The sequence below is a fragment of the Convolutriloba macropyga genome, chromosome 5, assembly GCF_964194025.1.
Source record: "Convolutriloba macropyga chromosome 5, txConMacr16.3, whole genome shotgun sequence".
In the NCBI taxonomy this organism is placed as follows: Eukaryota; Metazoa; Xenacoelomorpha; order Acoela; family Convolutidae; genus Convolutriloba; species Convolutriloba macropyga.
The window spans coordinates 70772-85565 of NC_134472.1; the positions used below are offsets into that span (position 1 = coordinate 70772).

At 41.3% G+C, this 14794-nt stretch overlaps 1 protein-coding gene across 1 annotated transcript; it reads right to left on the minus strand.

The window, feature by feature from the left end:
- Window positions 1-294: 294 nt before the first annotated feature.
- On the minus strand, window positions 295-2520 carry LOC142339679 (uncharacterized). Its single transcript, XM_075389899.1, has one exon. It carries the CDS (start codon window positions 2518-2520, stop codon window positions 295-297), a length of 2226 nt encoding a protein of 741 aa, XP_075246014.1.
- Between the last annotated feature and the right edge of the window lie 12274 nt (window positions 2521-14794).

Here is a 14794-nt window from a genome sequence, read left to right on the forward strand (position 1 = left end):
TTGCCAGTTTCAAACACTTTACCCAATCTCACTGCGGCACGTTGCACCATGCCAGTATTGGTCTTGATGTCGAAGCTTCTTGCCACTCCATCTCTACTCACATGTGCTTTGACGATCCGACCAATGCGCCAAATTCCTCGGGATGTAAAATCTTTGTAGAGCCAAACAACATCGTCTTCCTTGAGCTCAGCATTGGCTTCCTGCCATTTTGTCCGTCTGTTAAGTTCCGTTACAAACTCTTTGAGAAGACGAGACCAATAGTGTTCCAACAGTGTCTGTGACTCCTTGAAGTCTTTAATTGAAAACCGAGTTCTGTTGTTTGCCAGAGGTTTTAAGGAAGAAGTGGCGTCTTCTAATCAGGAAATGATTCGGTGTTAATGGTTCCTCGTCGATCAAAGTGCTCCCAACATGTGTCAGTTGGCGTGAATTAAGAATTCCTTCTGCCTCCGATACGACTGTATGGAGGACTGAAAAGTTTAGTCGGCGGTTTCCGAGGACAAAAAGCAGGCTTCGTTTAGCCGACTGGATAAGTCGTTCCCAAACGCCTCCGAAGTGCGGTGCCAGAAGTGGACTGGACGTCCACTGGATGTTCTGTTGCGCCAGCTGGAGACGTTTGTAGTTGTTGTCTGGTTTGAAGTTTTCCTGAAAATTGAGTTTCATTGCTTGATTAGCTCCAACAAAGTTATTCCCGTTGTCTGAAACAATGACATCAGGGTATCCTCGTCCGGATACAAAACGTCGAATAGCCGTTAGTAGACAGTCAGTGGAGATGTCCTCACAAACTTCCAAGTGTACTGCTCTTGTGACCAAGAATGTAAAGATGCAGACATAATTCAGTTCTGTCTGGGTTCTGGATTTTTCAATGTGAAAAGGACCGAACATGTCCATTCCAGTATTCACAAATGGGTAGATTTTGGTGTACTCCGGAAAACGAAATTTTGGTAGAGAAGTCACCTTCGGTCTGACATTGTCTGCTCGCCAGCGTCTGCAGATGAAGCAGTACTTCCCTAAGGTTCTTAGAGCTCTGCGGATTCCAACTATTATGAGCGTTGCTTGGATATGTGCACGAGCGTGTTCAATTCCATGATGCCCGCAGTCGTGATGTGTTTTCTCGATAAGCATTTTGGCAACTCTGCACCTGCTGTCGAGTATCACCGGATGTTTGCTCTGAAAAGGCAATCCAGATTTCTGAATTCGTCCCTCAACCCTAGGGAGTCCGTCGCTATCGAGAAAGGGTGTATATGGTAATAGTTTGTCCTTTTTGTCTAGGGGTAGTCCACTTTGAAGTCGAGAAACTGTGTCCTTGAAGTGTGTGGACTGAGATATCCTCAAGAGAAAGTTCCGAGCCTTGTTTTCGTCAGCCGCGAAGTCGTGCAAGTCGCAAGCTACGTCGCCTTTGATCAACCTCTTCAGTACGCGTACTGCCCAAAACACTGTCCTAATTGTGCCAAGGTGTCTAGGCCAATTTGAAAGTCTGTTTGGATCTACCAACGGTTTTTCACTGGTCTTGACATCAACTTGAGTGGCGTATGTTTGAGCTGTTTTGTCACCGGAGAATGTCCACTCGCTCTCAGTTTTGATCAAGAAAGAAGGTGCTGTTATCCACAATTTTTGAAGACCGCATGGAGCTAGACCTCTGGTACCGTGATCAGCCGGGTTCATTTTTCCTGGTACGTGTAGCCCGTCGTCTTTGTTTGAGTTCTCATCAATTTTGTTGAGCCTATTTGCGATGTACATCTTCTGTTGATCCTTTGATTTGATCCAGCTGAGTACTGCTGTGCTGTCGGTCCAAAACATTTTGTTCTTCAGATCTATTGTCATCTCGGTCTCACAGAAGCCTGCTAGTTGTGCTCCCAATGTAGCTGCTTCGAGCTCCAATTTGGGAATGCTCATCTGCTTGATTGGTGCCACCTTGGACTTGCTGATGACGTAGTGGGTAGCTATTGTGTCGTCAACGGAGATTGTCCTGAGGTACAACACTGCTGATACTGCTGAAAGTGAAGCGTCTGTGAAGGTGTGCAACTGGTGAGTTCCATCGACGTTGGGAACTAGACATCTGGGGATTTGAATTGGAGGCATATTCTGGAAGTCTTCCATCCATTGCTGAATTTCGTCGTAATGTTCCTTTGATAGTAGCTGGTCCCAATTGTGTCCTTGTTTGATGACTTTTTGCAAAATGCATCTCAGTCGAATTGCAAAAAGCGAGAATAACCCATTGGTATCAAACAAAGAAGCAGCCATTGAGAGAAGCTTTCTCTGTGTGATATTCTCTTTTTCATAGCTCAGTCTCGGTTTCGCAAAAGGAATTTGATCGAATTCAAGGTTCCATGTTTGACCAAATATCCTTTGTAGCTTTTGAATTCCAACTCTGTCTTTCTCTGGAATCTTTTCCAGCACAGCAGGGTTATTGCTGAGAAACTTGGTGAGATTGAATCCCCCTGTTTTGAGAACAGGTTTCAGCTCAGTCGCTGTATTTGCTGCCTCTTCCTCTGTTGAGAAAGTTTGAATGAAGTCATCCATGTAGAATTGTTTTGTGATTGAATCAAATATTTTTGGAAGTTCTTGTCTGTTATCGTTGGCGCCTTTTAGCAGATCAAAAAAACGCGCAGGCAGGAGAACAAGTTGCTCCAAAAATGAGTTGTTGGTATTTGGATGTCCTCTCCTCATCATTGTTGCTCCACAAAAAACTGAGAGCATCTGGGTCTTCTTCTCTGATTCCAACTTGCATGAACATAGCCTCTATGTCTGCTGTTACTGCAACCTTGTACTGACGCAACCGTAGAAGAAGTCCATGTAGATAGCACAAAAGCTCCGGTCCTCTAAGCAGTGCATCGTTCAAAGAAACCCCTTTGTATTTTGAGGCTTCATTCGTCACTCGTCTTATCTTGTCTGGTTTTTGCTTGTTGATGACGGGAAGATGCGGTAGATACCAAATGTTCTTTGCATCCTGGTTCGTAACAGCTGCTATGTATCCCTTATCCATATCATCAAAGATAGTGGTCATATATCTCTGTTTCAGTTGGTTTTCTCTCTCTAATTGCTTCTGCAGGGCGTGCCAATGAACCCTTGCCATGCAGTAGTTGTTGGGCATTGTGACGTTTTCTCGCCAAGGGATTCCAATCTCATATCTTTCCCCGTTGTGATGTGTGGTCTCTGCCAAAGTCTTTAGTGCCTTCTGGTCTTCTTCATTGTGTCCCTTTGTCGAAACCAACCGGACTAAAGTTGACACCTTCAAAGGTCCAAAAAAGATATAGAAGGTTTTCGTCCGGGTCGTCACTACCACGCTTGAGATGGTTGAAAAGAGTGATGTTGTTGTTGCTGCTTCCTCTATGGTTTGGCTGAAAGTACTCTTGTGGAACAGGGCCTGTCAAAGTCCACCCTATCAGTGTGTTGACTCCGTAGGGTGTTCCTGCTTTGCCGGAAGTGAAATGTCTTGGAACAGTAGCCAGAAAAGCATCAGCCCCTATGATTATTCCAATTTTGTTCTCAAGAATTTGTGGGAAATTGTTTTCTGCCAGAAGATAATGGTCTCTACAAAGTCTAATCAACATTTCTGCGGGGAGAGTTGGCATCTGGAACTGATCGATGGAGGTTGCGTACACACGAAGACTTGTCACCGGTTTTGAGCTGCGAAGTGAACCAATTCCAATCATGACATCAACTGTTGTCACTGTGTGCTCCCCATGTAGCGAAGCTAGAGGTAGTTCTATCTCTTTGAGGACTCTAATACGAAGGGCAAGAGCAATGATTTTGTGTGATCTGTGTATTATCACTCCCAATGTCCAAAATTGCAAAAGTCTCTATGTTGAAGTCTTTGTAGAAGAGCGTGACTGGTATCGCTTGCAGTTGAACAAAAGCTCTGACCCACGTGGGTTCCCGATTTCTGCAGCAAGTGTGGTTTTGCACCCGTGGAAGTTTTGATGAATCATCATTCAGTTCGTTGCTGGTCACTGATTGAAAGTGGGTGTTACTTCGGTCATTAGATTGCTGAGGATTGCTCTGCTGCTGATTGGCAGTTTGATGCGAGCTGTTGTTTGCATAGCTTGGTTTACGAGGGTTGAAATTGTTTTGATTGTATCCCCTTCTGTTGTTGGTATTTGGCGTGTTACTGGTTGCTGACGAAAGGTGAGACGTTGTATGGTTGATGAAGTTTCCAACGTAGTTTGACTGCACGGGGCTGTTCCTAGATTGAAATCTCCCGTTACTCGTTGCTGGAAAATCACTTCTCTGCGAAGTCCTGAAGTCGTCTCGATGGAGAGTTGAATGATGAAACCCATTGCATCTGTGTACAAGACATCGAATCTTTGATTTACAGAATCCAATCTCATGTCTCATCGAGCAATTGACACACAAGTTGTTATGCCTCACCAATTGCTGACAATCAGCTATAGACTTGCTCAGGTATTCTTTGCAGCGACCAAGGTTGTTATCCCCAGAGCATATTTGACAATTTGAGCTGGCTCGAAGAATTATGTTAGAGTGTTTCTGGCCTTGGGAAGGCCGTTCAACCCGGTGTGTGCTTTGTGGTCTTTGTGGAGAGACATCCTCGCAAGCCTCTGCATATGTGTTATCCAATCTGCAAAATCAGCCAAGTTTGGTTGCTCTATTCTCATGCTCCTTACATGTTGATTCCAGCGATTCGTCATTGGTGTTTTCAACTTTTCCTTGGCCACTTTAACTACCGCAGAAGCCTTTAGGTCCGATTCAAAATGGTGAAGTCGAAAGATCTGTACCAAACGTGTGAGGAAGGACGCAAAACTTACAAAGCTGCTGGGATCGTCCATTCTGGTTTCAGGCCATTGTTCAAGTTGTGTGAGGTACGCACTTGCAACATGCTGCGGTTTTCCGAACTTTCTGATAGGTTCTTGAAGTGGCTCCTCATAGAAGTCTCCGTTGTAAGAGTAACCACAGATGAAGTCTTTTGCTTTGTGAGTTTTGCAAGTATGTCATTTTCTGAACCGTTGAAAGAGCTGGATTGTCATGAATGGTTGACTTGAAAAAGCTGTACCAGTGATGCCACATCAAAGGATCGCCAGAGAAATGGCCAAGAATAATCTTTGGTAGACTGAATTCATTGATTATCACTTGTGGGAACTGTTGCTCAGAAAACTGCTGTGGCATGAAATTTAAGTGACGATCGATTTCTCCGTTGGGAGCTTTCATCATTTTGCTTTCCCCTGGGAATGAGTGATCCATTTGACTACCAAACAAATGACGTGACTGTTGCTGATCACGCGGATAGTGATTGCCTGTAAAAGGTTGAGTGAAAATATCAGGCATTGCTTGAGGTTGAAATCCAGGTGCTGTACCGGAATTCCAACACGCAGTGTCTGACAGTTGATCGCTTGAAATATTGAGGGTAGCGAAACCTTGATTTGGAACATTCACATCAAAAATCGGGCAACTCTGAACCTGTTTCCCATCTTCATTGAGGCTGCGATGCTCCTAAATCTCACTGTTCTCTTTTGGTTTCTGTTGCTGAGCGTTGTATTTTGCTACACTTGCCCTCTCTTTTTGAAGATCACGATGACTGTTTTTGGACGGTTCACCATCATGGTCATCAGAACTGAACACCTCATCCCAGCTCTCAGCGTTTTCACCTGGATTGTGCCTTGGCGTTTTACGTCTCATTCCGCTTGGTTGTTTACGTCTGCTTCCTGAAACAACCACCTTGCTGCGTATTTTGTTGGGTTCTTCCGAGGAGGTGTCGGAAGAGATGAACTTTTGATGGTTTGACCCATGAAGCAATCTAAATTTTTGTTTGGTTCTCAGCCATTTGCAATTTCCCCGTGCAGACTCTGCAGCAACAGCGTCGAACTCTTCTTGTGTCAACTGTTGTTCTATGAGTTGTTTGCACATGCGATCAAGCTCCGCTTTTTGTAGTCGAAGTTTGTCAACGAGCTCTTGTATGTCTGTTGCTGCTTCTGTATGTTGCATTTGTTCGTCGAGTAGGTTTTGTGCTGCTTACCACTCAATGACTTTGAACTTCAAGAGTTGCATGAGTTGAGCCTTGGAGGTTGACTTTGTTTTCGTTTTGCTTGACATGGCTTTGGCTTGTCCCTTTGGTTAATGGTTACTTAGTTTATGATTGCAAGATGACATTCACGAAAAAACTTTAATGCACTATGAGTGTTATGAGTCACTGCACTTATTGTTAGCAAATAAAATGTTGTTAGAACGCTTACTAATTGTTTTTTTTTGTATCTAAAATAACTTGAATGCCATTTATGTTGCTGTTGTTGTCAGCTATCAATGGTTTAGTTGTCTTATGTTTTACCAAACCTTGCTTGAATGCTGTTTATTAAAGTATTTTATGCACGCTTTGCGTTGTGGGGAGTGTTTTGTCTGATCGCGGTCGCAAAGAAACAACCTAACCTGGGGAGGATACTGTTTTACCTTTTAGAATATTTTGCGCCTAGAGGCAATTTTTGCACTTGCGTGTCAGCAGGTGCAAAACTGTAAATCACAATCAGCTAGAGTATCTGTTTGAATGTAAGAAGGGCTTAATCAAACCCTGAAATTTTTTTAATTCTCTTTCGTATTTCGCTAGACTTAGGGTCAGAGAGTTTTAGCTGAACTAGAACGTGCTATGATCTAAGAAAGATCAGGCTTTGCTACCTATGTATATGTTCGACTATCCCTGTCGTAAGCCTATGCGTTGGTTCAAACGAGAATCCGCAGCCTCACCCGCTCAGGCCCCACTCAATCTTATTAGCAAATGTGGACTTCTAGCCGCACGGACTAGAGAACTGCATTGAGCGGATTGCATCATAATGTTCGGAGTGCAATGAACGATGCAGGGGGAAGGTCATCGAACTGTAACTTACTTAGAAAGCCTGACAGCCTATATATTTGAAGTGCTAAAAGAATCAGATGGAAAAAATCTATAGCACGTTTAATTCAGCTAGGTGGTGGGATTTTTAAAGTTTTAGTGAAAAACTACAAGTCAGAAATTTTAAGTTGTCTCTGTATTGGAGTCGATGGTTCGGTTTTAAAACCGAGGATGCTCCAGAATTTGATATCTTTTCTTTAATCTGATCCGCTTTCAGAGACAACGACTGATTTTCAAGAGTTTATTTTGCTGTATGTTCTTCTATAAGCTTGTATGCTTGTTAAATAATAGCGAACAAAGGTGTGGTCTAAACCCGCATTTACGATCAAAGTTAAGTGTGGCACGATGAAACTCATGTATGATAATGAATGAAAAGGTTTGGCATTGAAAGTCATGAAAAATCAAAGTTAAAGATATGACTTTTACAGCGATTATGAATATGAACTCATTAAATTTGAACTAAATAACAAGGGGAAGGATTGGGGGGCTAAATGGTTACGGACCGTTTACAGTCCGTTACCATCTACACTGCCTTAATTACTATTAAGGTTCCTAGCATATCTCGTAATTTAGTAGGATGTGAAAGCTACGACTGACACTTTCCTGGAAAATCTGATAAATTTTTCATATACCAGTGTCGAAGTTACCTCCCCCTGATTACCACCAAACTGATGTAAAAGTACCCAGTAGGAGGTCCAGAACCACATTGAGCTATGATCACACTATCCAGACTGAAATGACCTCAGATCAGATTTTCCAGATCAAGATGACTTCTGATCAGACCGTTCCCAGGCCAATGTCCACACTATAATGCGTTTATTGTCAGACTGAAATTCGAGACCATTGTACAGACTATGAACAGCCTATGATGAGACTTTTCAGAGCAAACTAACATTTGATAAGAAATTGTCCCCTGATCAGAGACTATACTTAAACACGCACGAGATTTTAAGCGTCGTTCATTTCATAAAGGCTGATGTCTCCAGTTGGCAATTCCAGCAAGTCAATTCAAAATCAAAATTGTTTTTTTGAAATAAAAGTTTCACAGAGACTTTTAAATTGAAAATTTTGCATGTCATTGCATAAGTTCGCTGGCATCATAGATGAAGTTTGACATTTATTTATAAGAAACGTTTGAATCTGCAGTGGTTACACCTAATTTTTAAGGGACCGAGCACTTGCTTAGTGGTTGGGCTCTTTTGTCCTGATCGTTCTGATGGACGACAAAATACTCCAAGTGAGTCCCTGGTCAAAACACTTTCCTTTTATGGCTGGTGGAAGAGCCACAATCACCTACTCAGGACAAAAGAGGCTCAGACTTGACATGCCCTCGGACAAGACTCAAGTGCACTCTGATGAGAGTGAGGTGTGCTCGAATCCGCCTCTGATCATATCTTCCAGACCGAATTGACCTCTGATCGGACCTAAATCATACAATGGCCAGATTATTGTGCGCTCGAACCACTGGCCAGACTCTGTAATTTTGTTCTGGGAACAGACATGTGTGTGTGTGTTCGAGGGGGTCTGATCATAGCTCAATTTTTGTCTGGACCTCAACCTGGGTAAGGGTAATGGTCTATGGGTGTTAAAACAATGCGAGGTTAGGGGTAATGGGTGGTAAGGGGGGAAATTTGTAGAATTTAACCCCCCCCCCCCCCGAAATTACCCCTCAAAAATATGTAGGATTAGGTGCGTAATTTTAGGGGGGTAAAACGATGTAAGATGAAGGGGAAATTTTAGATTTTAACCCCAAAAATACCGCCCAAAACGATGCAAGAGTAGTGGGTAATTTTAGGGTGTAAAGCGATATAAGGATAAGGGGTGTGATTTTAGGGGTGGAGGTGGGGATAAAACCATCTAAGATCAGGGGGTTAATGCGGGGTAAAGGGGGTATTGTTAGATTTTACCCCCCAAAATTAACCACCAAAACGATGCAAGAGTAGTGGGTAATTTAGTGTGTAGAACAATGTATGACAAGGGGGTTGATAAAGGCAAGGTGGAGTAAGGGGGAGTTGTTAGGTTTTATCCTTCAAATTTGTCATCCAAAGATCCAGCTTACGTTTCGTATATATATATATATATATATATATATATATATATATATATATATAAATAAATATATATATATATATATATATATATATATAAATATATATATATATATATATATATATATATATATATATACATATATTTATATATATATATATATATATATATATATATATAGATATATATATATATATATATATAGAGAGAGAGAGAGAGAGAGAAATCTCTGTCCAACAAATGAAAAGCCTGATTTTACATCCAATCATTCGCGCTAAATTATTCCTAGAATTGACAGCATTGGTAGATTTGAATATACAAAAGTAACAATTTTCAGCCAATTTTTAAGTCGAAGTTAAACTTCAGTTGTTACGGAGTAAGTAAAATACTATTATCCAATCAGAGTTTTTTAAGTGCTTACGGAAATTGTCCTATATGATTAAAATAGGTCTCAATATAATCAAAAAGCTCCGCCGTCTTACGTACATCGACCGGTTCACTCGCCCGCAGACGTACGCTAACGTTTTTTTGGTTCCGCTGGATCAGAGAGTGCGTACTGAATCTGAACCGACGCGCTAAGTGGAATGCAGGTCCTGAGCACACCATAAGATCGGAGACTTGGTTTGGGTGGTTGGGGAAATCAACCCCAGGGGTTACCAGATAGCAGTTTGGATCCTAGAACTCCGTTACGGCTCAAATAGCGTCGCACGCTCCGCCGTCTTACGTACATCGACCGGTTCACTCGCCGCAGACGTACGCTAACGTTTATTTGGTTCCGCTGGATCAGAAAGTGCGTACTGAATCTGAACCGACGCGCTAAGTGGAATGCAGGTCCTGAGCAACACCATAAGATCGGAGACTTGGTTTGGGTGGTTGGGGAAATCAACCCCAGGGGTTACCAGATAACAGTTTGGATCCTAGAACTCCGTTACGGCTCAAATAGCGTCGCACGCTCCGCCGTCTTACGTACATCGACCGGTTCACTCGCCCGCAGACGTACGCTAACGTTTATTTGGTTCCGCTGGATCAGAAAGTGCGTACTGAATCTGAACCGACGCGCTAAGTGGAATGCAGGTCCTGAGCAACACCATAAGATTGGAGACTTGGTTTGGGTGGTTGAGGAAATCAACCCCAGGAGTTACTAGATTACAGTTTGGATCCTAGAACTCCGTTACGGCTCAAATAGCGTCGCACGCTCTGCCGTCCTATGCACATCGACCGGTTCACTTGCCCACCAGCTTGTAAAACTTGTACCAGTTTTCCCAACATCTGTTTCCTACCCGAAGGATGTTCAGGAGAAAACAATATTAACCAGTCAGATTAGAGTTGCCTAAATGCTTACAGAAATCGTTCTAATTGAATTAAATATGTTATTATATTCATAAAAAGATCCGAAAGAGTTTCTTTAACTTAATTTTAGGTAAAGATAACAACAAGATGCCCCGATTAAGGTGGTTGTCGGTCAATTTTTTTTAGGTTTTCTGGACGATTGTTGACCGATTATGAACCGATTTTGAGGTCAACAACATCAGACAATGACCTGTTAAACGAACATGAAATAAAATCTTGCCGTTTGAGACCTCTTGTTATTCTGAACGTTGCAAAGCTGATACGTGGATCAAGTAAAAAATGTGGATTTGCGCGAAAAAACTAATGACAATTAGTTCCGATATGACAATGCTTATGAAATGGCTATTAATTAATTCGGACCACAATTTCTTTGCTGAGTAAAATCATTACTAATTTTTCTGCAACGCAAATACTTTTGAAATATATTTTTTGCCTGATTGCCAATCATAAGATGGTCACATTCGATGTTGAAAATCCTGCACAAATTGAACGACACCAGTATGGTTGGTATACAGACCAAAAAACCACGGAAGCATTTTATGCAAAATATTGCTAAAAAATCTCATGAGGTGCACTGACATTATGGGCCAAAATTTTAGTTTAAGAGCGCTTATTTAATTTGCAGAAGTATACAATATTATAATCGCAGGTTGTAAGCTCTTGGCAAGGTTAAATTGGCAATATTTCATTGAACTATGTTTTCGGATCAGTATAAGCAAATTCGGTTTGCTGAGTGAGAATTCTGAGATAGGAGGCCTTAAAATTTTAATTTAATTTTTTTCAGCTGATTATTAGGATACAAAGAGGTTGCATGCTTAGTTTTCTCAAATAATTAATTTTAACTAGGGGTAAAATGGGTAGTTGGGCAGTTTTGAATTGTATTTTTTTCTCGGCACCTTCTTATCAATAATTTGAACGAGAAAACACATTTTTTAAAGGAAGCCCGGAGACATTCACCAGTTAATTTTATTTCAATGTATGTCAATGAATTTATTCAATGCATCATGTAATAATAATGATATTTCAATGTATTATTTCAATGTAAAATTTCAGATGTAATTAAACGCGGTCATGTATTCTGTTTCAGAATCAGATGGTGCAAAGACAAGAACAATGGCCATTGTGATGTTCCAAAACAGCACACAGATACTCCTCATAAGTTATTGTAAGGCCATTATTCTCAATTATTCTTTCAAAAAAATAATTCAAAACAAAGTCCCAAGAAATGGTCTATAACTAAAGATTATGATGACCCTTACCTACCTTCAGTCGCAGAGTCAGAACTGATTCAGAACATTTTCGAGAGTAAAATCAATTTCCAGTACTGATTCAGGTATTCAGAATAGTTTCTAAAGCGATTCTGAAACCTCTCTGAATCAGAACAAAAGTCAAAATGCAATTCCGAATTAATCATAATTTGAGGACTTGGAATTATTTGTGCCCAATAATGATATATGCCAGTACTTAATTCGAATTTTTCCTGTTAACTCATCTTTTCAGAATATGTCTCGTCCTCGGCAGACATGATAGACTACCCCAGATGCAGAAATGTGGAACTGTTTAAGAAGAGAGACCACATCCGACTCAGCCTAGAGGCATCCTATCTTCCAAGTTACAAGTGTCTGGCTGTCACTGTGGAAAACAGAATTCCAACATCACCAGAGTCTCCTCCTAGGTATAACTACTGCCGTAAGATTATCCGAATACACTTAATTTGGGGTTCAGGATACTTTATACAGAGCCCCGCACACTCTGAATTGATTTGAATTTTGCAAATTTCACAGAAACTGGTGTACCAATTTTGGTATCTCGTACTTCATTTGAGCTCAGTTTGGTATTAACAGACTCGATTCGGTAATTTAAGAATAAGTGGCAATGCTGATTTGAGTTTGAGTTTCACTCAATGTGAAAAAATCACGTGCTAATAGGAGTTATCAAATATATGTAAAAAGATACAATGTAGCATCAAATATTGCTTGCCATGCTACTCCAACTTCACTGCTTCATTTGGTTTCCAATTGATGTATTTAGTAGCTAAGCGCGGTCGCGACATCGTCGGCCCTGTTTTCAACCGCAAAAACATCATTTCCTGGTAGCACAGGAGGAAGCTTCACAACCGGTCTATTGTTAACTCCGTTCGAACTTTATCTGATTGAATCACACCGTCAGAACCATCGATCGTCTCCGTAACTCGAACCAAATTACAAAATCCTAGCTTGTCGCTGTCTTCGACCAACCAAACGAGATATCCTTCGCTAGGACGTAAAGACGAAATCTGTCAGAATGAGGTTTGCTTCAGCGTGATTTCGTGGAACGAGTTTTCGTTGATTGGAAAGTCCTCTGTGCATGGTTGACAGGGAAATTAAGGTTTTTTAGCCAAGCAAGAAATGATTGGGAGTCACTGCTTCTAAGTCCTTAAAGTCTGAATTGACTGGAGTCAACGGTCTGGCGTTCAATCTCTGCTCAACCATACACATCGCAGCTAGAAGAAAGTCCTCAGTGAATGACTTGTTCCCCAACACTACATACATTGTTTTCTTGCAACTTCTAACCAACCGTTCAAATACTCAACCAATGCGACCTACCGACGGCGCGTTGAATTTCCGTCCGATTCCGTGCGGGACTAGATGTTTTTCAATCCCTTCTTTATTCCATGCCACAATGTACTCTGCAATTTTTCTTTGAGCTCCCACAAAGTTTGTCCCGTAGTCACCGATGATCGCTCCTGATTTGCCCCTTCGTGCAAAAAAATCTCAAAATTGCATTGAGACAACCTTTTTTGTCTATCTTGAGCGCCACTTCTATATGCAACACTCTCATAGATAGACAAGGGGCCAAAGTAGTCGGCCTATTTATTTTGTAAAGGCTGTTGAATCATCTATCCACTCTTCGGGTAGATCAGCCATTGCTGGTGTTATCTTTTGTGCTCAGCAATTTCTGCAGGTAGTTCAATATTGTTGATTGACCTTAGTGCGTTCCGTAAGCCCAGGATCAACATCCTCTGCTGAACAATGTTACTTTTATGCTTTGTGCCTTCGTGTTGATTGTTCTAATATTCGTTTCGCTACAATATCTCAACCGCATCATATTTTCAGTGTAGCAAAAACATTGGAGGCTTTGCCTTGAAGTCCAATTAAGTTTTGCCTATTCTGCCGTTGGCTCAAAAATATAGTTTTTCATCAATGAAGGGAGAAATTAGTAGGATTTTTCTTCTGTTCGGAATTTCCCTTTCAGCGTTCAGAGATTTCTTTTCTTCACCGAACTGTTCTCGCTGTAGTGACCTGAAGATGATTGCTTTTGTTTTTTCCATATCTTTGTCGCTGACTACAAATCATTGTGATTTGTAGTTGCTCAATGCTCGCTGTAAATATGCCACTGTATTCACTAGTCTGTTAAAATTTTTAAATCGTTTTCACAGAATAACAGCTTTTGTCATCAGCCTGTGCCACGAAGACGGATGAGGGTTTTCATCTTTTAATCTTTCACTTGCTACGTAATGCTGATTCATTTCAAATAATCTTGGAACTGAATCTTTTTTACTTATCCACTTCTTCATTTGAAATCCATGCTGTAAGTGAATAGGTGATAACTGATTGAAGACTTCAACTGTTTCCTCTGGGTTTTTACCAATTTGTTTACCGAAATCGTCAATGTTGAGGGTGTTCTGCAAAGAATTTTTTGTCTTTGTGCACACATGATGCTGACAACCGTATATTCGAACAGGTTAGTTATTTCTTTGACGCCATAGAAACCTCAGAGTAGTATCTATATTGCTCGGGAAATTGCACTTGCAGAGACAATAATTCGATGTCCGTTGTCAAGGCTATTGTTGCTTCACGAAATCTGAGTTGTGTTCCAACCAACCCGTGCAGCAGATGAGGCCCTGCTACTAGCTTGTGGTTTAGGCATACTTCTTTGTACTTTGATGCAGCATTGAAACGCTTCTTACATTGCCAGTATGTTTGGGTTTAGCACTGGAAGGCGGGGGCAAATAAGATTTTTTCTCGAAGGTTCATTTGGCTTCAGACACGCGCATTATCTTTGTGAATCCTTTTTCATCATCTGTATCTATTGACTGTTGATACAAACTCTTCGAGTTCGGGTCGCTTTGGAATCTTCGATCCAATGTTTAAAGCTGACCAAAGGCTTAGTTGTAGTTGTTTGGTGTTTTGGCTCTCGTTTACTCCAGAGCACTCCCACTTTGAACCGCTCGCCTGTAAACTTTGTCGTATTCTCTAGCACCTCTTGTGCCTGCAGTTCTTTCTTTGACTGACGGCGTTGATTTTGGTGGCATAGTTTTCTTTTTCCCAACAAGTTTTTATATTCTCATTCTCTTTGACATCATCTGTGAACGTGAAATGACAGTCATCTTGTCTTCTTTTGACCGCCATGGGTCAACTGGCTACACATCCTAGCTCTGTCAGAACCGTGAAAGTTTCATTCCGTGTTCCTATCTTGAATTCCAATGGGCGGTGTATCCCATAAGCACCTTGACCAAGGATGGTGCCAACTTCCACCAAGTTAAAGCTTTTATTGGTAGGACACTCAAATGATTGAAGCTTT

Excerpts from the sequence above, each read along its gene's own strand:
- LOC142339679 (XM_075389899.1), bottom strand. The coding sequence starts at position 2,520 with ATGGATGACTTCATTCAAACTTTCTCAACAGAGGAAGAGGCAGCAAAT.